We start from the raw sequence: 23,641 nt of genomic DNA on the forward strand, positions 1-23,641 counted from the left end.
CCACTTCAGCGTGCCTCCCCAGCCAGAGCGCTCGTTTCTTAGAGAAGGCGCGTGTCTGAGCATTGAGCCGCTAATACATGCCGGTGCACAATCACAGCCTGGCAACGCAAATTTATTGTCAATTCTTTGTCAAAGCAAAATCGGTGGTGTTGGTGCTTTACTTCCACACTGCTGTGTGGTTTTAGATGTTGGGCATTTAAAATATATATTTTATGAAAGGTACTTTTGGAGTCCAGATTTCTTTGTTATGGATATTTTATTTAAATTTTCATTTATTTTTGATATGGCCGTTTTTTGGGGGGAGTGTCAAACTGTTATTAGACTGATTTGCTGTATTGTAATTTTGATTAATTGAATGCAGCATACAATTACTCTATATTTAATAATAACCTCCACAACAGACATGAGCAACAATCAAGACTGAGAACATTGTGTATTAAATAAGTATGTAGATTATGTGACACTGTTTTAATTGGCTTCATAGTCAAGGCAAATTTGAGTGCTCAGTTGGAGGGCACTTGATTGCCAATAAGCACTTACGACATGAAGCTGTGGAGTGAATTGTCTTTCATTCTAGGTGTTTGTCTGCACAAATTACCCATTTTATTAGAAATCACTGTATGAATGACACCGAGGATTTGATACTAAATATAATAGCATTTTAGCATGTAGAAAAAAAGACCCAATATTCATGATTTTATGTTTTATTAAATAAAAACAGATTCAGTTTGATTAGGGCATATACACATCATAATTGAGTTCAAATGAAAGTTCAGTTAACAGACACAGGCTAAATAAAGAAGAGTGCAAGAGATGGCCACCACAGAATTTGAGAGAATAGACGACAGTGCTTGATGACATGCCGTTACTGCTCCTATGGATGAAGTAAAGAGAATCACACTCACAAACATGTACTTTAAGAGCTAGCCGTTCTCGTGTGTCATTGAGTTCTTATAATGAACCAACCTTGGTTCTGTGTTGTAGATATTGGGATCTCAAATCATTTTGGCAGTTTGAATAGGCCATCCCAAGGCCCCCACCTAATCCAAATGCAATTGGCCATGTGTGTCCTGTTGGAAGAAAAAATGGTTTTTAGACATTTAATAAGGTTAGAAAATGAACCACACCCACCAATAACGCCACTAACACTTTTAACTCAACTGTGTTTAGCGCCCATTTAATTATCGTCTTGAAGTTTGCCAATGATTCATTACTTATTGATACACACTCACGTTTGAAGAATACGACTGAAAATACGATTCCAAGGCCCAGACCAGCACCTATGAGGAACAGAGTTCTGCATTATACTTGAGAATGAGCCATAATAATTGCATCACTTGTAGCTAACTGCTTAACACTGCTAACTTTGAGACACACTTCAAATAACATTGTTCACAGAGCCAACAGTATCGCAAAGCAGTTGATCTCTGGACATGTAGCTAGCAAGCTACAAAATACATCCCATATTGTAACCAGCAATAATGCCAGGCGGCAAGTATTGCCAGTTTTTTGTATAGGTCTAGCTGTCCTGGATCAATTTAGCGAGCTAGGATTCCAAAGAACGCCAGAGTGCGCAGTGGTTTCGCTAGCTAAATATCTGGACAGCAGAAGTCGTGTCCTTAAGTAGACCTCTGGCATACGACATACAGCCTAGCCAAAGTAGCGTCACACAAGTGACAGTAGCAACGAGTGGTTAAAAACAGCATATATATTTCCTGTACAATGCCTTTATTCATATAACATTCATAAACATTAGAATTTACCAAGTTTGACCACGCTATCTGCAATGCATTGGTCCAACTTCTTTCCAAGCTCCTTTTCAGACATGACTAGCTTGTTCTATCTAGACTAAAAACGTCAAGTCTGGCCACGACTACCGGTCAACGAATTTGCCGTCCTCTGTAAAGCCTCGCGATAAGTCGTATAGAGGTGAGAAAAGTCGCCTCCTAGCGACTTAACTGGGAATAAACCGTCTACTGTAAAAAAGACACTGGACATACCATGGAATGTAACTTCAATGAAAAGCGTTTATTTGACACATTAAACCAATACATTTGCTCACGATCTTTCAAGCCAATATAAGACAGTTTACCTGAGATGACATTACATGCCTTGATAAAAATGTGCTTCTATATGGGATTGTAAAAAGAGGAATTACGGTTGGAGATTGAACATGAAGATTACAGCTGTTAGGAGAACCTTTAGGATATAAAAGCATGGACACTTGACTATGAACACTAGAAACAGCAAGCTCATAGCAAAGAAATAACTACAAACTAATCCAGGTAATGTATCCTCCAATTCATAACTACATTGAAAACAATTAACACAACAAGCAACTGACACCTCATTTGGTAGACCTTTGATGGGGACTTGGAATTGTATTTGTTAAAGATAAGTAATTTCAACAGAAGACTGAAACCAAAGGTATCCTGTTTCAATAACCAAATGTGATTTCCATATCCCAAATCGGACATTCACACACCTATCGGTTGGCTTGTTATTCTTCTCCTGTCCTTCTGTGTCTGTGAAGTGCTTTGGCCTTTTATGGATTTATCTTTGACAATGTGACAAATAAATCACAGTACACATTAAGGACTAACTTCTTTAAAACAATGGGACAGACAACAGACAGAGGTGAAAATGAAATGAATCTTGCCTCATGGCCCTGATGGACAGTGTATTTCCACTAAACATTCTGATGATTCTCTATGGACTCTACATTTGATCGTTTGTCTGGTTTGCCTGAGGTTGGGGTTCGTCCTCTGTGGCCTGCTGGCTAGGATTTTCACTGTGGCTCTTCACCACTGTGGCCTGCTGGCTAGGATTTTCACTGTGGCTCTTCACCACTGTGGCCTGCTGGCTAGGATTTTCACTGTGGCTCTTCACCACTGTGGCCTGCTGGCTAGGATTTTCACTGTGGCTCTTCACCACTGTGGCCTGCTGGCTAGGATTTTCACTGTGGCTCTTCACCACTGTGGCCTGCTGGCTAGGATTTTCACTGTGGCTCTTCACCACTGTGGCCTGCTGGCTAGGATTTTCACTGTGGCTCTTCACCACTGTGGCCTGCTGGCTAGGATTTTCACTGTGGCTCTTCACCACTGTGGCCTGCTGGCTAGGATCTTCACTGTGGCCCTTCACCTCGGTGGCCCGCTGGCTAGGATCTTCACTGTGGCTCTTCACCACTGTGGCCTGCTGGCTAGGATCTTCACTGTGGCCTTTTACCACTGTGCCCTGCTGGCTACTGTGGCTCTTCACCACTGTGGCCTGCTGGCTAGGATCTTCACTGTTGCTCTTCACTGAGATCTTGCTGATGCTCAGAAGGTCACGCAGCTCTTTGTTTTCAATCTAGAATTGATGAAAAAGGATTTAGAATAATTTCGGTTTTGACAGCAGTAGGTAGTAATATACACTACCTTATTCCCTGACAATAATGTTGTGTTTACCTCCAGTTGGGCCAGTCTTTCTCGGACAGAGCAGTAGTGCTGATCATCCACTTGAACAGCTCTTCTCATCACCTGACCCATCTCACATATTCGCTCCAGTTGGCTTTGCACTTCCTGAAAAATAATAAAATATGTTCCTCACATTTATAATTGTATTATATAATTTTATTTTACAAAGTTAATGTTACAGGTGTCATTTTAGGTGCCTCTTAGACTTGCCCTCTCCATGGTTTAATCTTTGGTCCTCTGAATCAAAATCACAACTAAACACAACTTGCGTATGATAAGCATCAATTTAGCCATCTATACCAACGTTAAGCAAGTAACATGGTATAACTGGGTCTTATTTACACTGAGGAAAGATTCTAACCAATAATCAAATCACCAAACAAATTCAAATTAACAATCAGTATACCTTGGCATGGTCCTCATGAAGATTAAGGACAGGCTTTGTGTCAAGCTCCTTCTTTCCCATCATTAGCTGAAGCATCTGCTTGCGGTATCGGCCCATTATCAACTCCAACGCATACTGATGCTCCTCCAAAGACACCCAAAGTTCTGCAGAAAAAATAAATTAACTGAATTCATATTATTTTGCACACTGACTGACAAGCAAATCTGCAGTACTTTTAAGAATTTATATTTGTTGTCTTGAACAGCAATGGGACCAGAGAGACAAATAATAAAACTTAAAAGTTCTTGCCTTTATTCTCTTGCTGTAGCTCCTTTATTTGAGTATTTTCCTGACTTAGAAGGACGTGGGGCTTGTACTTTGACAAGTCCTGTATTTCAGAACTTTCCTCCGGGTACTAAGGAAACCGAGAATACATAAAAATTACTGTACATTCAGTGGTAACCAAGGTAGGTAGCCAAGGTAGGTAAGTTGGTTTCTTTCAGGTGTTGTTCCAAAATCGGTAACTGTAACAGGTGTTGTATCGAAACCGGTGACCTATCGAAAACTGTGACCAGTGGTCGCTGTTCTAATGGCCATACTGTTCAATAAATGTTAAGGTTAGGTTTAGTACATTGACAACATTGACTAATGTGGCAAGCCATTAGAACAGCAACCCCTGGTCACAGTTTTCGATGGGTCACTGGTTTCGGTACAACACCTGTTTGAGTCTGGATAGCTGCAAAGCAGAATAGACGAAATCTTACCTTATCTGGAAGTGCGTTTCCCACTTCTCTCATACCCTGGACCCTTTGGCTGAGCGCTCCTGACTGCTCGATTAGTCCCTCTGCTGCCGTGTCGTGCTCTTTTAGTCTTTCCAGAAGGGTGCGGGCATCTCCAAGAACCTTTTCCAACGTACACGCCATTGATACAGCTCCAAAACTTCCGAGTAGGCTATTGCAAACTGAACAGATAACTATCTAGCCAGATGGCTAGCTTGCAGCTATGCTAAATCTAAACCCGTGGTGAACAGCTACCTATATCTCTCACTAACATATATCTAACAGCAACATAAGATGTATTTTATTGACTATCTTTCCAGTTAACTTGTCAAGCTGTATACATTGCATCTGTTGTGAATTTATGACAGTATATAGTCAACCCCACACAGCCAGAATCCCGGAACGTATCGTGACGGATACGTAGCCTCTTACATCACTACCGGTTTTAGCAACAACAACAAAAACGTTTTCAGATTGCAACATTAACCAACCTAAACCCTATTCACCACAGAACTGCTCCTCCCAAGGTCTCTTCCATTTTTCCGAGTTATTCAGCTAGTTTTTCCTTGTCTTTTTTGAGAGTTTTGGGTCGGTTTAGGTGCAGTTCAGTTTTATCATGGACTTATGTGAAACCTCTGTGACATTACTTTATTTTATCTTTATTAATTATAATGTTCTTCAGATTTCAGAGGCAATGTGAAATGTTTCTGTTTCTTTTGAAACCGACTCAGTTATCAATCTTGTTTGATAATGGACTGTGTGATTTGGATATTTGGATAAACAATGTAGGAGATATTCAACCTAGCATGAACCAAGGAACTATTCAACTTATATGTAGTTGATTTTGGAGAAGATAACTACTAAAACAGGGTTCATCTAAATAAGAAAAGTCGAACGTGACTAAATACATACAACACAACTTTCATCAACCACATACCTCCTCTCACATCTCTCTGTAATCGGACCCAAATATGACCCTATTTTGCTCTTGAACACAGCCCTAAATTCCAACTCGTCTTCCTGCCTCCGGGTTTATGTGAGCACTGTCAATGGAAATATCGCGGTAGTACTCCATTCCACTCACTACGTAATGTGCCGTGCTGCTTCTGGCGGCGCTGGTGACAGTGCTGAAAGCTGTTGGGGTAAGTTTGTAAAAAATTCCGATTTAAAAGTATATTTTAAATATTTTAGGACACGTATATGGCCTTATATGACATATCAAAGTTTACAGGCGTTTGTAAGTGATTCTGTGAGGCAATTATGTCCTTCTCAAGATTAGGCCAGGGCGGGGGCAGTGGTAGGCTACAGTATTCTTTCCTCGGCTTCATCTAAAATCCTAGCAAAGCTAGCTTCCGAGCTAACCATGTAGCTAACGCACCGACCGGTTTGCTAATATTGTCCGGGACGACAACGAAGTGTATTTTTGTTTTAATGTCAATTTGTCCAAACGTATGTGTGCACGGGCTCTGCCTTGTAAGAGCAAATTACATTCCCGTTAAATGTAAAAGGATTAACACAACTCAGGTTATTAATGACCCACCACCAAACCACGTCAACTGCATGCACGAGCTCAAATAGTAGCTTGCTAACAAGCTAGCTGTGCTAGCGGGCTTAGCTAGACTAGCCACCAGTCGCAGTTTTTCTTTGTTGTGCCCTTCTCAACTAGCCGGCCTGGCTAGCTACGGACATATGGTCTTCTGGCGTCTTTCTTGTCATTATTTTAGCGACGTTTGTAGCTGCTATTTTTGTATACAGCGTATATGTCTTGTCTGGTTGTAATGAAAATTCAGACTTCAATCTCATAAACTAACCTAAAAATCCCTTGACACCTAATATGACATTTGAGATTATCTAATCTTCACAAAGTTGAGTTTCACTGGCTGCTCAGGATATGTCTTAACGTTGGATGGCTAAATCTGCGTTTGCAGGCATTGAGCGGCGGTGCTTGTTACAGACAACTAGGAGTAGGAAATAAGATAGGCCACGTCGTGTACTAGCGTTTGTTGTATTGAGCATGGTGGCCAGAATCTGAAATCACATGGTAGCCCATCGCAAGCCTAGGGCATGGTATGGTCCTAGACATGATTGCGTACGGTAGCAGTTAGACGACCCAATTTAAACATCTAGCTACATTAAAACAACATTCGAAATGCACGTAATAGAATATTTATTTTGGACAATGTCACTTATTTATATTGGTTTGTAGTTACCACGGAGAGTTGAACCTAGCCTGCGGTATAATAAGGCCTTCAGTCCAAGGAGTCGTGTGTGTGTATCAATTCACCATCAACGAGTAAAATCGCTTCCATCAGCATTGTACCAGCTGATGTGAATTCCAGTTATTCAGAGCTGAAACGGCCAATCACTGTCAGTGGTTCAGTGGGTGGACAAGGGTGTAATGTGGCTGCGTCACTTGCGTTTGAAGACCACTATCACGTGTTCGAATAGGTTTCTTCACCACCGCTTCTAACAAAGGTTGGTTCATTTGTGTAGTTTCTGTCACATTTGGTACATATCGTTTCCCAGAAATGCCGTGATTTGTTAAAGGTTTGACAGTTTACAACGACACTCAGACATGCATCTGGAATGTGTATGCGTTCTACCCATAAACAACTCGAGCCTCAGTGCCAAGTTGCTTTAAAGGTCCCTTCCACTCCCAGAAATGAGATAGGATCTGTGTTATTCTGAACACTTTCACCTTATTTTAAACACTGAAACCATTTGGAATGCTGGTTGCGACACAGCCATACCAGATTAGGTTACATGTCTTAGGTTACATGTCACCCTTGTCTGCCAGCTTGTTTTCATACTGCAACATTGAGGTCAGTACTCACCACCAACAACATTTAGATCATAACTTTGTGGAACAATTTTTTGGAACAAACATCGATTGCCTGTTGCTCTTACTCTATTATTTATACTCTAGAATTTGTGTGTTAGGTTAGTGCAACATTATAATCCATAGTTTCTGATTTAAATGAACATCCCTGGCCAGACACAGTGACATAAATATCAGCCCAACCAAAGGAATGCAAGGGGTTGTTGATCTACTAGACTGAGGTTCATGTAGTCAGCTGGCATCATAGACTCTAAACAGACAACTGAGGAAAGACTATTTTTAGGTCCATGAGGTTGAGGAAGAAGAATCTCTTGTCAGATTCACCAAAATGAAATGGCTCAGGGTCTGGTGCACTGGCCTCACCTACTGGTCATTTATGTAGAAAATGTCTAGGTATTTTTATTAACATGCTAGTGAATCCTTAAAAGTTTTTTTTAAATGTGTGAGCACATACTTGGACTGTCAGTTCAAGCAAATGTAGTTCAGTATTGGCTCTAAACAAACTTGGACTGGCTAATGGTTATCCCACTTCCCTAGTAGAATATGATCAATGTATTAAACACCGGTGTTCAAATAGTTTTTGACTAACGTAATTTCTCTTCCTCAACAGTATGAAGTGAAACAGAACAGAATTTTTGTACCATCCGCAACTGCTTCTTCAAGTTCAGATCACAACAACGAAACAAATCAGAGAAACATCCCAAAACAAGCGAAGTTGCAACTTTGAACAAGACAAAAGGAAAAAAACATCACTTCTAGGGAAAAAAAAATCACTGAAGCAATCAACTGAAACAACCGAAGACGAGACACGGCTACCCAATTGAAACGCGCGCAAGAGAAGCAATCCTATGCCAACGTTGTAAAACTGAGAAGATAATATCTGATCTGAAACCAGAAGTTTGTGCCTACTCAACAGCTTTGACAAAGCACCACGTCCCAACGTTGCTTCCAGCCCTCTTCATCCTCACTGCACCACCGACTCACCCCGGGGTGCGGAGAGGGCTGATATCTGCTAGTTTTCCCCCCCCTTCAGTTCCCCAACTGTCTCCCCATCTCTCTACTCTCCCCTCTCGCTCTGCTCATTTTGTTGCAGTGTTTTTGCACCTGCATTTTGCCTTTTTGCTCTAGTTCTTTTCTTTTTTTTTTCTTTACTCCTCACTGTTTTTTTTTTTGTTGCTTTTATGCAACTCTATTATACATCTGTAGTACTTGTGCCAGAAACGTATAACACATAAGTGTGTGTGAAGAGGCGACCTGCCACATCAGCATTATCATCACATCCCTGACAACTGCAAGTTTCAAGACATAAAATCAAGGTAGGCCCCTGTTCTTTTGTTTGTTTGTTTTATAACTATTTTCAGGGTACAACTTTGTCTTCATTCCAGCTGGAACAAACTGCTTAACTTAAATAATAGATTTTCTGTCAGACAGATGTATTTACAGTAGTTACTTAATATAATGGAAAAATAAATTTGTCCAATTCAAGGGCATTCAAAATGATGAATAGGCATTGATTGTAACCAATGGTATGCGTTTTTAATGTGATTTTTAAGGTGAAATGGAAATTTCTTTGAACAGGCTTCATTTTCTGGGAATCCAAGATCAGATGTTTAGAATTGGGAAAGGGTCTCACTCATTGGCTCTGATTCCCTGCTGTGCGGTCATAGAAAAGCCAGCACACTCTGGACATTTTTTCTCCTTGTTTATTTACACGAATAACTCACTGAAGTTCAAAAAGCTTTTTGCTTGACTAAAAAACCCTGCTCACGCCAATATACACTATTTTTAACAAGCGCCTCATCAGTTTTGAGTAATATGGCAAAAAGAGGGTTTCTTGTTCTGTTAGTGATATTGGCATAGCGGCATTGATGACAAAATTACTTGTGTAAAGGTAAATATAGATAGCCTAGTTGTTTTTAGGTCTAAGACTTCATTGGATTTCCGGAATGTTCTTTGATTGATAAACCTGAATTACTTGTATCTAGATTAATTGGCTTTTTTCCAACCGCGTCAGAGATGCTACAATTTTTTGGGGGAATGATCATCGGTTTAAGGGAATTGTCTTTAGTGCCCTTCCTTTTGTCTTTATCCTGCACCACATTTTCCCTATAGTCTCCTACCTGTTGTTCCTGAGATTCCCACAGCCTATCCCCTGTAAGTGTGATGCTTTTCTCACTGGCTGTTTATGCCTCTCCCTTTGATCTCATTCCTTTCCTCTCACCCTTTGCAGACGTCCAGTGGTTTGTATCATTGGGTGGTAGAACCACACACAAAAAAAAAGATAAACAAAAAGATTGAGACGTACCAGTTATCAGGTACAACCAGAGTTGGAGTCGGGTCTGAGTTTATGGAAAAATATGGGCAGCCCTTGGAAAGGCTTTGTCGAGTTTACCTTGCCTGCGTCTCCACCCACCGCGTTCGTTAGTGCTGACCTGAGCAGCCCCCCACCAGTCGGGCTCACCCTGTCACCGTACGGCCGTTCCGTAAGTTCCAACCCCTTCCACTTCCTTCCCCCATCGAACACCCATCCTCCCACCACCTTGCCCTGAATCTCTCTGCTCTGACTGGCCTAAACTCTCCATTCCCCTATGGGCTCAGAGACTAGCCTCTGCGTAGGTGCAGTGTTGCAGGTGTAGGGTGTTTTTGAGATTGTTGGGGATGCGGGAGTTAAATGTTTAAGTCTTTCATTTGGCTTTCCAAAGATTCACTCAAAAATGTCGGTCGTCACTTTTTTATAAATGAAAATTTACCTTTTGATGAAATGTAATCTGACTGGAGTATTACCGAGAATGTAATTCAGATTCGTTTCGAACATTTGATAGCTATCCAGTCTAGAAGGATAATGGATCTTGAGCCACCTGGTGTATCAAGAGGTCAACAAAGGACCTAACAGCTGAGGCTGCTCTGGAACCCTTCATATAACCTTCATTTTATTACTGAAGTCCTTCAATCTAACCTCCCATCTCCATCAGCATGGTTTGACCTCTATGCTAATTTCTTCTCTATGATTTAACTGCACCTCAGGTATCAATTGTCAAGGAACATCTTTCCCTTGTGTGTTCAGTTGTCTTCCACTTTTTGATCCAACTGACTTTCTTCAATCAGGTCTGCTTTAGATTTGTCAAATGCAAACCAATGTCAGGTCTTAGAAGTATAAAAAAAAAAAATCATGGCAATTGTTTTTCTTTCAAGGACACTTGAAAGCACAGGATGCTTTCCCCCTTTTTTTTTTTTTTGTTTTTTTTTGTAACAATGTCATGTTGCTCTTGTAGTTGTGCTTGGAAACATATATTTCATGATATATAAGTGGGGGCAAAAAACAACTCGTGGGTGTCAAGCTGTTTGAAAATGGTGGTGCGGACCTATTCCTACAGTGCCTCCCAGTCCAAACTCCAATGTCTAAAATGGAGAGAGGCCACTCGGAACCTCCCCAGGGGGGAAACACGGCCCCTGCCCCCTCCACCTCCACCATGCCCATACCTCGCTGCTCCTCCTTGTCCAGCCGCCCAAACCCAGCTGGTAAAAAACACAAACGGACCCCCTTGTATCAGAGATCAGTAAGTTGGCATGCGGTGTGTGCCTATAGTAACTAGAGCAACTCGAGAGCTGTAACTGTCACGGTTGCAGTCTCTGTGTACCTGGAGCTAACTGCATGACTTAATAGTTTGCGGTTCCTTTTTTTCTTACAAACCCCAACCGAAGATGTACATTTTCAGTTGTAAATGGTCAGCTGACCATGTTGGTGCCGGATTGGCTTTGGTGAAAGTCAAATCCAGACTGCATGTTTTTGCCTAACTTTCTGGATTTTTGGAGTATTGTGGACAAAAATGTACTGATTGTAACATTGTGAATGAAATGGGATAATTCTCTTGAGCCCACTAGAAATGACTGTGCCCTGTGGCCTTTTATTGGTACTGAATGGTCTGAATCCACAGGAAAACCCTATTTAGGGTGGCCCAATTATGTTCCCCTCTATTCACCCAACAGATAATGCCAGAAAGACTTGTTGGTTAGTCCCCTCCTAAACTTGATGCTCATTTGACTTTTTTTTTTTTTTTGAGACGTTTGGATTTGTCGTGTGATTCAGATTGCACGTGTGTGTGTGTGATTTTGTAAGGTGTATGGGTACTTGGTAACAAGGTTTTATTGCAGAGAAACGTCAGAACGTGCACATTAACACCCATACCCATACCTTTTTTTCTGGTTTCTCGCCGACATCAGCTATCAAGGACCGCTTTTGACGCTTAGCTCACGTTGGCTAAGACTAACTGTTAACGTTCTCCCCCTACAGATGAGTTTTGACCCGGGCATGCTCCATAGCAACGGGCATACTGCGTATGCCAACGGTACGAGCGCGGGCATCAGGGAGACGGGTGTGGTGGAGAAGCTGCTTACTTCCTACGGCTTCATCCAGTGCTCTGAACGCCAGGCGCGCCTGTTCTTCCACTGCTCCCAGTACAACGGGAACCTGTTGGAGCTCAAGATAGGAGGTGAGAGCAGAACACACACACACACCATCCACAACCTTGAGTCAGTTGTGAATCGGCTGCCTTGCCCCACCGTTGGAATGTGAAGCCTGTAGGGGACATATCAAGAACCGCCCCTTCCCGCAGAACTGCGAAAAAATGAAAAGAAAATGGAGATCTTACCTGGATCAAACTCCCTCATGTGTAATTTCCTTCCTGTCTCCCTCCTCTCTGCTGTCATCCCCCCCCCCCCCCCCCCCTCCAGATGATGTGGAGTTTGAGGTGTCCTCTGACAGGCGCACTGGTAAACCCATAGCAGTGAAGCTGCTTAAGATTAAACCAGAAGTGCTGTCAGAAGAACGCATCTCGGGCCAGGTGGGGCGAGACTCGCACGCCTCTCCCTTTACTGTGCTGCATGGTTATATTCATCCAGTTAAGGAACACCATTTTACTTTTGGTTCTGTTCTTGTCTCGTGTCACCTCAGTGTCTGTCTCTTTTGTCGTTTTGAATGTGGGTTTTTTTTTCTTCTTCTAGCTCATTGTAAATCTGTCCACCCATTTCATTTTTTCTTTTTACGAGTCTGATCACGGTCGTAACTACGTTGCATACTTGATGCAGTATTAAGGACAGACCTCTTCATATTCCTAGCCACATCTTTTTTTTTTTTTTCTGTGACAGTTTTGATCCGCACTAAGCACTGATGGTATGTTCTGAGATTTACAATGGGCTGGATTGTCCTTGACATAAATGTTTTGTGTTGGTGTTCAGGGGTGGAGGGGTGTTTGTTTAAGCAGCAAATAGAAAATTTGGAGTGTAAAATTCCCCAAAGGCCGATTTTCAAGCGATTTTTAGTGTTTTTTGTTTTTTTTAACGTTGTCTTATTTAATGTATAGATCCCAATGACTTCTTCCCTATGAAAATCAACTGTTCTGTTTCCTCATAGTATAGTGAAATTGGGACTTTATAAATCCAAGAATCGGATAAGTACTTTGGCAGGTTACGTAGTTTGTGTATTGACGACATCCAATGCCAATCTTAACCATTTGCACCACCTGGGTTAACCCTGTTCTTCAGGTTGTTTCTGCAATTCCCACTCACCTGGAGGGCAAGTCTGCTCCAGGACAGGTGCCTACAGGCAGTGTCTGCTACGAGAGAAATGGGGTAAGAGCCTGAAATGGCACAGCGAGTAAGGGAGATTCTTCGCCAAAAGAGTGTTAGTCAATGTAATGTAAAGTATGGATTCCACCCGTGGCAGGAGGTGTTCTACCTGACCTACACCCCAGAAGACGTGGAGGGAAACATCCACCTGGACACTGGAGACACAGTCAGCTTCCACATGGAGACTAACAAACAGTGAGTTCGATTTTTATTTGGGGGGGGGGGGGTTTAAATCTCTTCCTGCACCCCGACTATGTCGGGTTTCACAGTTCCATTGACATCTTCATACATCGTACTACTGCATGTTCCAGCGACTCTGTTTGTTTCAGTACCGGTGCGGTCAGCGCTCACAACATCCACCTGGTGAAGAAGAAACAAATGAGCTGCCAGGGGGTGGTGTGTGCCACCAAGGTAAGACCTACCTCACTTCCTGTACCTGAGAGGGCCAGGGTGGGACCATGCCAGCGGGTCACCTGCACGGTCGGAGTCTCACCCTCCTGCGTCCTGTGTTTGACAGGAGGCGTTTGGATTCATCGAGAGGGCAGACGTGGTCAAGGAGATCTTCTTCCACTACAGCGAGTTCAAGGGTGACCTGGAGGCATTGCAGGCTGGGGATGATGTTGAGTTCACCATCAAAGAGAGAAATGTAGGTGCCAGATTGTTTGGTGCTTGATTGATATCAAAGTAAAAATATTAAAGTAGAATTAAAGGAAAATATTGAAGTGTTGAAATAAAAATCTGTGGCATTCTGAAATGTTAGCTTTTCTCTATAACTTGTAGCCATCCCAAATACACCAATGTTCCTGTTAAGACTCCATGTTGTCCGTTGTCAGGGTAAGGAGGTTGCCACGGAGGTGAGGCTCCTGCCACAGGGGACTGTCATCTTTGAGGACATCAGCATTGAACAGTTTGAAGGGACAGTCACCAAGGTCATCCCCAAAGTCCCAAACAAGAACCAGGTAAACAAGCCACAAATGTTGAGACATGGACCAACTGTCAAATTCATATTGATGAGTGATGAAGAGTTGAAGTCTGATGGTCCTATTGACGATGGATGACGTCATCAACCAAGTCACCGCATTCCACGTTGATGAGTAACTGCAGTTAACGTTTAGTTTTTCTACCTTGCAGAACGATCCCTTACCAGGCCGCATATCTGCCAGGATCAGTTTTCAGGACAAAGAGCTTCTGTTTGGGGAGAAAGACACCAAGTCTAAGGTGACCCTGCTGGAGGGAGACCACGTGCAGTTCAACATCTCCACCGACCGTCGCGACAAGTTGGAGCGGGCCACCAACATCGACATCCTGTACGACACCTTCAACTTCACCAAGGAGACCCGTGAGATGGTGAGTCCTTCCCACAGTAAGAGTTGTCAGTCGTGCTTTCTTTCCGATGCCTGGATGGTAGTCCCCCCCCCCCAGTTTAAATAAAAGTGTAAAACCAAGCTAAACTTGAGGCCAAAGCACTGCATCTGGAGTGCTTTTTCAACTGATCTCTCCTGGCATCGGTGAGGATTCATCCTTAGCTCTCCCTCTCTCCCAGGGTGTGATCGCTGCCATGCGTGACGGTTTTGGCTTCATCAAGTGTGTGGACCGGGATGCCAGAATGTTCTTCCACTTCAGTGAGGTTCTGGAAGAGAGCCAACTGCACATCTCTGATGAAGTAGAGTTCACCGTTGTGCCGGTAAGTCTGTGAAAAGTGCTTGAACCTGCAGCTGCCCTTTTCCTTAATTACCTTCCTCGCTTATCTTACTTTTTATAAAGTCAATTTTCCAGAGCTACTGAAGCACATATTGAATTTCCGATGTATTAATGTCCTTGGATACACAGGATGACAACAGCGTTTTATTTATTAAATTTTTTTTTTTTGGGGGGGGGGGGTAAAGAACTATTGGATCTAAAAATAAATATTGAATAAGTCTCTTATGACCACCTCCTCCTCCCTCTTCTGGGCTCAGGACATGCTGTCTGCTCAGAGGAACCACGCAGTGCGCATCAAGAAGCTGCCCAAGGGCACAGTCTCCTTCCACACTCAGTCCGAGCAGCGCTTTGCGGGTGTGGTGGAGAAAGAGGCTGTGGCAGCCGTCACCAACAAGACTGGCAGTCCCAGCAAGATCAAGGAAAAGGTAAGGCGGCAGCCCACGGAAGCACCAGTTTGATCCCAGCGCCACATGCCCACATACTCCCACCTTCTCACATCCATTCCCCTGTCCGTTAACTGAGAATGGATCTCGCCCTACCTCTCTCACGCCCTGCGTCTCACTCACATTCTCACACTCGCATTCAGGTTATTTTATTTTCTATTTTTTACCATATAATTTTTTTAGTTCTAATCTTACTCTTTCCTTTCTCCTTCAACCCTTTCCCCTTATGCTCCTTCTCTTCATTAGAAAAAAGACAAGGTAGGCTTCTCTGGCTTGCATGATGCCATACCCCCCCTGGTTAATGTTTAAGAGATGTACATCACTTCTACTGGGAGATGTTTTCTCAGGGTTGGAGGATTTAAGACTGATGTGGAACATGCTACTATTTATATTAGCATTTCAGGGCAACTCTCAAATTCAAAACCTTTTGTAGCCACTGATTTTATTATTTTCATATCTTCCCATTAGCGATTCTTGAGTCTTACCAATTCTAAAACTATATCTAAATAAAACTGTTAGAACTTCAGTGTTCAAGCAGACCCTCAGATATTATTTTCCTAATTGCGTGTTCTCTTGTCTCTAAAGGGTAAAGTTGTAGAGAAGGTCAGTGGTGTGGTCTGAATGAGCTCCTCGCCCCAGGGTTGAGCGCATGGGTTCAGTTTTACAAATTAACGAACAGAATGTTGACTATGGATCAAACTCTTGTAAAATGCACTCCCTTCGACAGTATTTGACCTGTCAGGACTGGTTCACATATGCAGATATTAACTTGGAAAGTTGTTTATTAACACTAGTTAATAAGATAAGAGTTGCTGGCTGACCCATCACTACAAGCTATTGCTAACGGAGAGGTACTAATAGGATTTGAAATGTGTGGTGTTGCACATACTGATGACTTACTAAGGCAACTTCTTATCTTGTACACAACACTACGATGTCCTTTTCACTGATATGGCAAGCAGCTCCTTTTCATATTGTGACACTTTCAGAATAAGTGTATCTGTGTCCTTGACATTTAAATAATAGGCCCCAACTGATCAAGACAACGTGTAGTTTGTGTTATGTAGATCAGCCCTAACACATCTGATAGTCATGTCTTTAACTCTATCATCGTGTTCTGATGTCTTGTGTCTTGGCCTGCAGGAAGCCGAGGAGGGCGTGATTGGATATGAGGACTGTGGAGTGAAGCTGACGGTGTCCTATCACGTCAAGGACCTGGAGGGGGCCAGCCAACCACAGGCTGGAGACAAGGTACTCGTCTCACCCAAGATTCCCCTGCTGCTGTTAGGCAGAGTATTTACATGCTGTCTCCCTGATCTCTATCGGCAAAGTAAGATTTAACTTTGAGTAAGAAAGTGTACAAATTGGGGTGTGAAATGCATAAACCTGTGCCAAATCTAAAATGTTTGACTTCAGTTGCTTAAATGGAGCAACTCCCATCAGCAACTCGTGTTAATCCGACTTTGTCCACTAGGTGGAGTTTTCCATCAACGAGGTGAAGAGAACGGGCCAGCAGAGTGCAGTGTCGATCAAGATTCTCAACCGTTCAGCCAACACCAAGAGGCTGCTAGGATTTGTTGCAACTCTGAAAGACAACTTCGGCTTCATCGAGACCGCAAATCATGATCAAGAGATCTTCTTTCACTATAGGTAATGCTTTTGAAGTACTTTTTTTGACTTTGTAGCTTGCCTGGCAATGACGGCAGTAGCTAGGTTACGGTTATGGGATGTGTCAGGTGGTTGATCTTTTTGTTTGTCTGTTCCAGTGAGATGTGTGGAGACTTGGACAGCCTGGAGCTGGGAGATACTGTTGAATACACCTTGTCTAAAGGCAAAGGAAACAAAGTCAGTGCAGAGAAGGTTACCAAGGTGGCCGCAGGTATGAATCTGTTTTGCCGTTGGCCTTTTATCTACCATAACCGCTAGGGGTTGGGGAAAAATCGATTCACAAATGTAAAAAAAAATAAAAAATGTAATGTTTGTTTATTTTATAAAAAGATTTTTGGGGATTTAAAAATCGTTAATCGATTTTTAATTGATTCTCAACCCCCCCCCCCCCCCCCCCAAGGATTCCCACCCTTAATACCCGCCGATCTTTGGCTTCTGTTGTCAAACTGATTTTTGTGCACCACCACAAGCAATTCTTTTTAGCCATGTATCACCTTCCCTATGACCTGTCATCTGATCTTCCACTGACTGGTGGAGCTAATACTGATGCCTCTTATTACAGTTAATGGCGTGGGGGAGGATGTTGGTGCAACAGTGTTGCTGGGTAAGGTGGTTCGTCCCCTCCGTAGTGTGGACCCCTCCCAGACAGAGTACCAGGGACTTATTGAGGTTACTGAAGAAGGTGAGAATAAACAGACTCTGTATTTGACAAACTTTTCTAACCTTAACCTGGTGAATCCATTGATATCCTTCAGTTTTTCTCTGAACTTGACATTCTTCTCCTCTCTACCCCACCCAGGTGGCACTAAGGGCCAGAATTATCCCTTTGGCATTGTCGGCATGGCGAACAAGGCTGATTGTCTGCAGAAAGGAGAGATGGTGAAGTTCCAGTTGTGCACCGTGACCCCCACAGGGCAAAAAATGGCCTGCAGCGTGGTTCCCCAGCGTAGAGCCTTGGTGGAGTGCGTCAAGGACCAGGTAAACAAGTTTGCCTTTGTGTAAACTGGGGCCAGACTGACAATGAAGTTCAAAACAAGTTTTGAACCCCCTTAAAGTACTGTAAATCACTTCTATAAATATATAATCTAATGCGCTTTCCTATTTGCCCCAGTTTGGTTTTATCACGTATGAGGTGGGTGAGAGTAAGAAGCTGTTCTTCCACGTGAAGGAGGTGCAGGACGGCCTGGAACTCCAGACCGGGGACGAGGTGGAGTTCTCTGTCATCCTCAACCAGCGCACAGGGAAGTGTAGTGCCTGCAACGTACGCAGAGTCAGGTAAGAACCTCAGGAGGCGTCTACGCAGGAACACCCAAGACGCCATCTTTGTATTGTCACCCAGGCAGTGACAAGGCAGCACAAGGGTTAAAGCAACCGTGTTGTTTGGGAGTCAGGTGGCTGAGCGGTTATGGAATCGGGCTAGTAATCAGAAGGTTGTTGGTTCGATTCCCAGCTGTGCCAAATGAGGTTGTGTCCTTGGGCAAGGCACTTCACCCTACTTGCCTCGGGGGGAATGTCCCTGTACTTACTGTAAGTCGCTCTGGATAAGAGCGTCTGATAAATGTACATGTTTCTCTACCTGTGCAGTGAGGGGCTGAAACAGGTGGCCACACCTCGTCCGGACAGGCTGGTGAACCGGCTGAAGAGCATCACCCTGGACGACGCCAGTGCTCCCCGCCTGGTCATCGTGAGACAGCCCCGCGGCCCCGACAACTCCAAGGTAGGTCCGACGACGCTACGAGGACCAAGGGTCTTTGCGCTTGACATGAAGCCATTCAGCTGGACCTGCTGCTGTTTTAAGTGCTCAGTCATTTCGTCAAGAATTACTTGTGAAATATCTACGTTTAGGTCATTTTTGAAGCGCTCAGATCTGTGATTGTAATGGTGGTTGTGTTTTGTTCTTAGGGATTTAATGTGGAGAGGAAGACGAGGCAACCTGGAGTGATTGACTGAGCAGCCCTACCCCCACCTGCTGAAGGTTGCCATGATTTATTAACGTAATCCCATAATGGACAACATCATGGGAAAGGAATTTTTGCTATCACATGCTCGTACTCTGACACAGGCCCATATTTGCAAACAGAACTACACACACTGACATACACACACACATATATACACACACACAGGCATGTGTAACCCCTATCCCTGTCCCCCTCACCTGCAAGGGAACTTTCTCATTCCATTAGTTCCCTGCTGCCCGTGTATGATGTACTTGATGCAGAGCTCCGTACTGCAAGTATACATGGGGATTTCTCCTCTGTGTGTGTGTGTGTGTGTGTGTGCGTGTGATTGTTGTGCACAAGGTGTTTTAGCAACGGTAGAGGTAATGGTGCATCAAAGAGGGGTTTGATTTTGAGGAGCCCTGCCTCTCAATATCAGAGGTGACTTATTTTATAATTTTTTGTCCCAATTTTTTTTTTTTTTTTTTTTTTTTTTTCTTATGTCTGGAATTCTGCACCTGAAACCTGTCATCTATTTGTGTGTGTGTGAGTGCTGGCATGTACTGGAGTCCATCTGCTTTGTTCTCTCTCTCTCTCTCTCTTCCTTTGTGGAAACGACATGAAACGTATTTGTTAGTGGTTTCCTCTACTGTATGCTTTCCTTCAAATCACATAAAGCAAAGCAAAAGTTCCCTCCATAAGGAGGATCCTATTTCTCATATGTGCTTAAACAGGCTATTCCTCTGCTCGGTTTTTTTGAGCAGTTTTAAAATGCTTTATTCAAGAGCTGAGCGTGAAAGCATGGTGTGTTGTGCAGTATGTGAATGTTAAGTGATTATTTTGATTGGGATTTATTTTCTCATATTGGAGCCTTTAGATACCTTTTTGGTATTCACATGCTTCTATTAAGCAATTTCCCCAGGTGCAGAATTTCTAATGTCATCTTACATCCTGCGGTTCTTTTATACATATTTTTTTTTTCTCTTGCACATCTGCTTTTGTTCTGTTGAAACTCGAATTCTGCTAATGACTGATAACTGAAATAAAAAATAAGGTGCCTAAAAATGACAGACAAAAAAAATTAGATGTATCCTCTGTCCCAAGCCAACCGCCAAAATATAAAGAACAATCTTAGGGTGGCTTTTTTTTCTAGTAGAAATAATACTGGTCTGCATCCCAAATACCTGTGGGTTGAAATATACTGTATGTAATGTGTGCTTTTTTTTTTTTCTTAGTGAAAGATTCAAACATCAAGATATAACAATGAAAACAAATTTAACTTAAAGTGGGGGGGAAAGTAACAAAGTATTAGAAATAATTAAGTTAAAAGGATCAGGATATCTATTATTGTACGCTGGAGACGGGTGGATGAACTGTTGTGCCTCTATGCACTCATGGAGTTGGTCTGAATACATTTCAACTCTGGAGAGATCACTGGGTTTCTGATGAGCTGCTTACAGGGGCTCTCCAATGTACTTTTGTTAATGGTCTTGAATGAAACAATTGAATTAAAGTTTTATGAAAATCATGATTTGCTTTTGTCTTTATTTGGTAGGTCTTAAAGATTCTGGATTTATATTGCAAGAATGTGTGTATATATACATTTTTTTTAAATCCTCATTCGTACACAGTGGTTATGACAATAACATCCAACTGGGCCGGATGCACCTAACTATAACAAAGCTTCTACGTTGTAACATCTGAACACTTCTTCTGTCAGACCCTAGTGCTGCCCAGATGTATGGTGATCTCTGAGCGATGTACGACTTTGTGTTTAGCTTCTGGTTTAGGGCTCTGTGCTTCAGACCAATGTGTCCACCATTCTCTCAGCTGATTGGCCCTGGAGGCATTTGGGTCCTTGATCTGATTTGTAGAAATAAGAGCAGTGGGAACATTACAGTCCTCTCTGGGCGGTGACTTCCTGTCTGTATTTACCTCACAGGCTGCGCTTGATCTTTGCTGATTGACTTCCTTATTTGGAATATCCATGCTCTCTACAGAGCCGGTTGTGAGGTCTGCGGTTGGAGCCATCTCTTTTCCCTCTGGCCTTGTTCTTTGAACCCTACCGAGATCAAGGCCGGCCATCTTGCATTTGTACTCCTCCAACCTTGCCTTGCACTCCACAGCTTTCTCCCTCATCTCCAGGAACTGTGCCTGCAAGTCTTTCTCAAAGCCCTCTTCTGCCTTCAGCTCGTTCTCCCAGAATTGCAGCTGTTCTGTTTCTTCCTCTATCGTTTTCAGTTGAGCCTCCTGTCCAGCTTGCTTGGCTCTCTGATGCGCTTCCAACTCACATATCTGTCTTTCCGTTGACGTTATCTGGGCCTGCAAGCCTTGCAGACTAACCTGTTGCAGTGTAATGATATGTTTTAGCTTTCTTTTGTCCTCTTCAATCTTGCTGGCACCGCTTGGGTTAATCAGATCCACGACTTTTGTTCTGCCCGTGTTGTTGTCTGTGTGTGCGGGAGAAACGTTGCCATCTTTGCCCTCTTTGTTTTCGTCACAACTGCCTGTAGTACTATTTGGTCTGTTTTTGCCTTGATCTCTCATGCAGCAGGAGATTTGCTGTTTCTCAGCTGATTTCCCGCTCTTTACGCTTTTCGTTTTGCTGCGCAGACCACTCGGGACAGACACGTCCTTGGCAACGGTAACGGACACGTCCAGAGAGCTATCATTCCTAACGCCTTCCTGCTTGTTGCTCCCCTTGTCACGGCTAGACTGCTGGCTGCTACCCCTGCCCAAGTTCTCCAGCCACCCCCAGGCCTCCTCCATCAGTGTCAGCGACTTCCTTTTGGGACGTTTCATTTCCTCCGGCGGCTGGTCTGCTTGTTGACGCAAGCGGGATATTGGCGGTAGACTTTGACGGTGTAAACTGGGGGCCGTGCTGTCCCTTCGTACCCGACCCCCAGCATCGACACTCCTAAGCGGGGTCGGCCCAGCTAGGTACCTTCCTCCTCTTGCCCTGCCCGCTCCTTCCCAGAGAGAAGGTCCGTTATGTAGCAGGGTGAGCTGGACGTCCCTGGCCTGCTGGCCGTACTTCTCCAGGGACTCCAAGAGTCGTTCACTGGGTGTCACACTGCGCTCAAAGTCTTTGAATTTCTCCTTCAGTGTGTAACGGCCAGGGCGACCTGCACACACATCATGATCACTGATCAGTATGTTTGAATGGCGTTCATAATGAAGTGGTAAAATGAGAGGTGGTTGGTAATGTACTCACCAAGGGATTGAGCCAAGGCTAGCACCACTTCTTGGTAGGTTGTTTTCTCTGTGACTCCACAGACCACACGAGGGACGCCATCCACTGATACCTTAACCTCCATTGCTTGGTCAATCTATCACTAGAATGAAAGTAGGTGATCGCACTATGAACACATGACTGAATTTAGCCCCATAATAATCATGATATATGATAATTACAGATAAATACTTAATGAATGCAGCTTTCAAACATTAGATGCATCTGGGTAAGCATACAGACAGACAAATTACCCTCATTATCTGTCTCCACAATCAGGCATGCCTTCCTATGACTATGTTGGACTTTGGGGCATTCAACCCACACAGTGTTGTGGATAATAATACAATCAAATTGAAGTAGAATCCAAACAGATTCATCAATACGTATTTAACCAATCATGGATGAAAGATATAATTTCAGTGGCTGGCTAAAAAAATTCAATTTAGGAATACAACGCATCAATCACAAAATGTGATTAGTAGTTTTACAAGGACTATGACTATGTCAAAGACAATTTCTATATAATTTGTTATTAAATGTCAACTAACATTTGGAAATTAAATGTAAATAATAAGTACATTACTATATATTAATATATGGATATGTACACATTCTTAGCATGGAATCTAAATCTCATTTGAATAATACACCGAATTACTATCAGACCATATCTATGGGTTTCAATCCAACATGAGCTTCATACTTCTAATATTTGTCTACAATTAATGTAAAGTTATATACCTGTTTATACCTGTTAATTAAGTGTACCTTTTTTTATAGAAAACAGAAAAGTTAGTCAACTAACCTTTTAGAGCTGAAGTGAACCAGATGTGTGGAACTGTCCCCTCCTACTACATTCATGCACAATTCTGTTTGGGATGGTGGCAGTTTCTTAGAACATAATTGGAATTCCCAAAGGCATCCACTACTGGCGGATAGTTTAGAAACCCACCCCTCTTACAAGGAAGATAAACTGATAAGAGAAGTTTCCACACGTAGACCAAATCCTTTTTTTAGTTAAGTACTTCCACATCAAATTTATTTTGATGTCTTGATCAGAATGTTAAAGGGAAAAAACGTTATTTGTGTCAACAAACAATGCAAACAGTACACAAAGCCGCCATCTAAATAAAACACTTATGTGGGGGAATCATGACTAGAGGAATGTAGTTGGAATCTTCATCCCATTCCTGCCTCAGGGGGATGCAACATGTTTACTTTGTTGGTGATATTACCCAACTGAAAAACGATTGAACAAAAATATTCTAGAATGGGAATGTGCGTTATGAAATATTTATATCAATTTGACAACATTTCATAACATGAAAATATAGCATTCAAATTCAGATGATCAGTGAATTTAAAAAAATGTATATGTGACCGTGACACTTCAGTGATCCTACCTCATTGGATTGAGAAAGGTGATACATGAATGTAATATACTGTGGTTTCTGTGCTAGCCTTCAAGAGCACCTGTTGTGGAGCTTTGGTACCGTCTGCCAATGATGCGGGGTGACATAAGTATTGAAACTTGACTGCCCTACCCACATGTACAGCTGTCTTACTGGATG

The 23,641-nt window shown here is 42.8% G+C and overlaps 4 protein-coding genes across 16 annotated transcripts; 1 reads left to right on the forward strand and 3 right to left on the reverse strand.

The window, feature by feature from the left end:
* Positions 1 to 688: 688 nt before the first annotated feature.
* micos10 (mitochondrial contact site and cristae organizing system subunit 10) lies at positions 689 to 1,902 on the reverse strand. The gene is made up of 4 exons (XM_062460116.1): positions 1,764 to 1,902; positions 1,233 to 1,280; positions 967 to 1,070; positions 689 to 874 (listed from the first exon to the last, which is right to left on the reverse strand). Exons 1-4 carry the CDS (start codon positions 1,825 to 1,827, stop codon positions 866 to 868), a joined length of 225 nt encoding a protein of 74 aa, XP_062316100.1. The 5' UTR covers positions 1,828 to 1,902; the 3' UTR covers positions 689 to 865.
* A 102-nt stretch (positions 1,903 to 2,004) lies between these two features.
* sike1 (suppressor of IKBKE 1) lies at positions 2,005 to 5,043 on the reverse strand. 2 transcript variants are annotated; one of them, XM_062460112.1, is made up of 6 exons: positions 4,605 to 5,043; positions 4,150 to 4,255; positions 3,862 to 4,004; positions 3,447 to 3,560; positions 3,259 to 3,348; positions 2,005 to 3,141 (listed from the first exon to the last, which is right to left on the reverse strand). In XM_062460112.1, exons 1-6 carry the CDS (start codon positions 4,761 to 4,763, stop codon positions 2,719 to 2,721), a joined length of 1,035 nt encoding a protein of 344 aa, XP_062316096.1. In that variant the 5' UTR covers positions 4,764 to 5,043; the 3' UTR covers positions 2,005 to 2,718. The 2 variants fall into 2 exon arrangements, with proteins under 2 accessions (XP_062316096.1, XP_062316095.1); XM_062460111.1 differs by having other exon boundaries at positions 2,005 to 3,218; positions 3,252 to 3,348.
* A 589-nt stretch (positions 5,044 to 5,632) lies between these two features.
* On the forward strand, positions 5,633 to 20,366 carry csde1 (cold shock domain containing E1, RNA-binding). 12 transcript variants are annotated; one of them, XM_062460097.1, is made up of 22 exons: positions 5,633 to 5,761; positions 8,069 to 8,774; positions 9,689 to 9,941; positions 11,750 to 11,948; positions 12,190 to 12,356; positions 13,000 to 13,086; positions 13,160 to 13,278; positions 13,395 to 13,494; positions 13,601 to 13,729; positions 13,917 to 14,042; positions 14,215 to 14,430; positions 14,627 to 14,767; positions 15,042 to 15,209; positions 15,813 to 15,830; positions 16,371 to 16,478; positions 16,702 to 16,877; positions 16,994 to 17,106; positions 17,458 to 17,577; positions 17,695 to 17,873; positions 18,007 to 18,170; positions 18,480 to 18,612; positions 18,798 to 20,366. In XM_062460097.1, the coding sequence occupies exons 3-22, from the start codon at positions 9,816 to 9,818 to the stop codon at positions 18,843 to 18,845; spliced, it is 2,637 nt and encodes an 878-aa protein (XP_062316081.1). In that variant the 5' UTR covers positions 5,633 to 5,761; positions 8,069 to 8,774; positions 9,689 to 9,815; the 3' UTR covers positions 18,846 to 20,366. The 12 variants fall into 12 exon arrangements, with proteins under 12 accessions (XP_062316081.1, XP_062316075.1, XP_062316076.1 ...); XM_062460091.1 differs by lacking the exon at positions 9,689 to 9,941 and adding an exon at positions 10,833 to 11,015; XM_062460092.1 differs by lacking the exon at positions 9,689 to 9,941 and adding an exon at positions 10,833 to 11,015 and having other exon boundaries at positions 13,413 to 13,494.
* On the reverse strand, positions 19,690 to 22,948 carry rassf11 (Ras association domain family member 11). The gene is made up of 3 exons (XM_062460108.1): positions 22,877 to 22,948; positions 22,050 to 22,172; positions 19,690 to 21,960 (listed from the first exon to the last, which is right to left on the reverse strand). Exons 2-3 carry the CDS (start codon positions 22,150 to 22,152, stop codon positions 20,552 to 20,554), a joined length of 1,512 nt encoding a protein of 503 aa, XP_062316092.1. The 5' UTR covers positions 22,153 to 22,172; positions 22,877 to 22,948; the 3' UTR covers positions 19,690 to 20,551.
* Positions 22,949 to 23,641: the final 693 nt, after the last annotated feature.

Source organism: Osmerus eperlanus, chromosome 4, assembly GCF_963692335.1.
Source record: "Osmerus eperlanus chromosome 4, fOsmEpe2.1, whole genome shotgun sequence".
Taxonomy (NCBI): Eukaryota; Metazoa; Chordata; class Actinopteri; order Osmeriformes; family Osmeridae; genus Osmerus; species Osmerus eperlanus.

Bases quoted from the DNA above. Each gene is read 5' to 3' on its own strand.
- micos10 (XM_062460116.1), bottom strand. From the start codon at position 1,827: ATGTCTGAAAAGGAGCTTGGAAAGAAGTTGGACCAATGCATTGCAGAT. The intron at 1,281-1,763 runs GTAAATTCTAAT...TGTTCCTCATAG, and splicing joins AGATAGCGTGGTCAAACTTG to GTGCTGGTCTGGGCCTTGGA. The intron at 1,071-1,232 runs GTGAGTGTGTAT...TTCTTCCAACAG, and splicing joins TTCAGTCGTATTCTTCAAAC to GACACACATGGCCAATTGCA.
- sike1 (XM_062460111.1), bottom strand. From the start codon at position 4,763: ATGGCGTGTACGTTGGAAAAGGTTCTTGGAGATGCCCGCACCCTTCTG. The intron at 4,256-4,604 runs GTAAGATTTCGT...CGGTTTCCTTAG, and splicing joins GAAACGCACTTCCAGATAAG to TACCCGGAGGAAAGTTCTGA. The intron at 3,219-3,251 runs GCCACAGTAGCC...CAGTGGTAAAAG, and splicing joins GCAGGCCACAGTGGTGAAGA to GCCACAGTGAAGATCCTAGC.
- csde1 (XM_062460091.1), top strand. From the start codon at position 10,854: ATGTCTAAAATGGAGAGAGGCCACTCGGAACCTCCCCAGGGGGGAAAC. The intron at 11,949-12,189 runs GTGAGAGCAGAA...CCCCCCCTCCAG, and splicing joins GTTGGAGCTCAAGATAGGAG to ATGATGTGGAGTTTGAGGTG. The intron at 13,730-13,916 runs GTAGGTGCCAGA...GTCCGTTGTCAG, and splicing joins TCACCATCAAAGAGAGAAAT to GGTAAGGAGGTTGCCACGGA.
- rassf11 (XM_062460108.1), bottom strand. From the start codon at position 22,152: ATGGAGGTTAAGGTATCAGTGGATGGCGTCCCTCGTGTGGTCTGTGGA. The intron at 21,961-22,049 runs GTGAGTACATTA...ATGTGTGTGCAG, and splicing joins AGCCTTGGCTCAATCCCTTG to GTCGCCCTGGCCGTTACACA.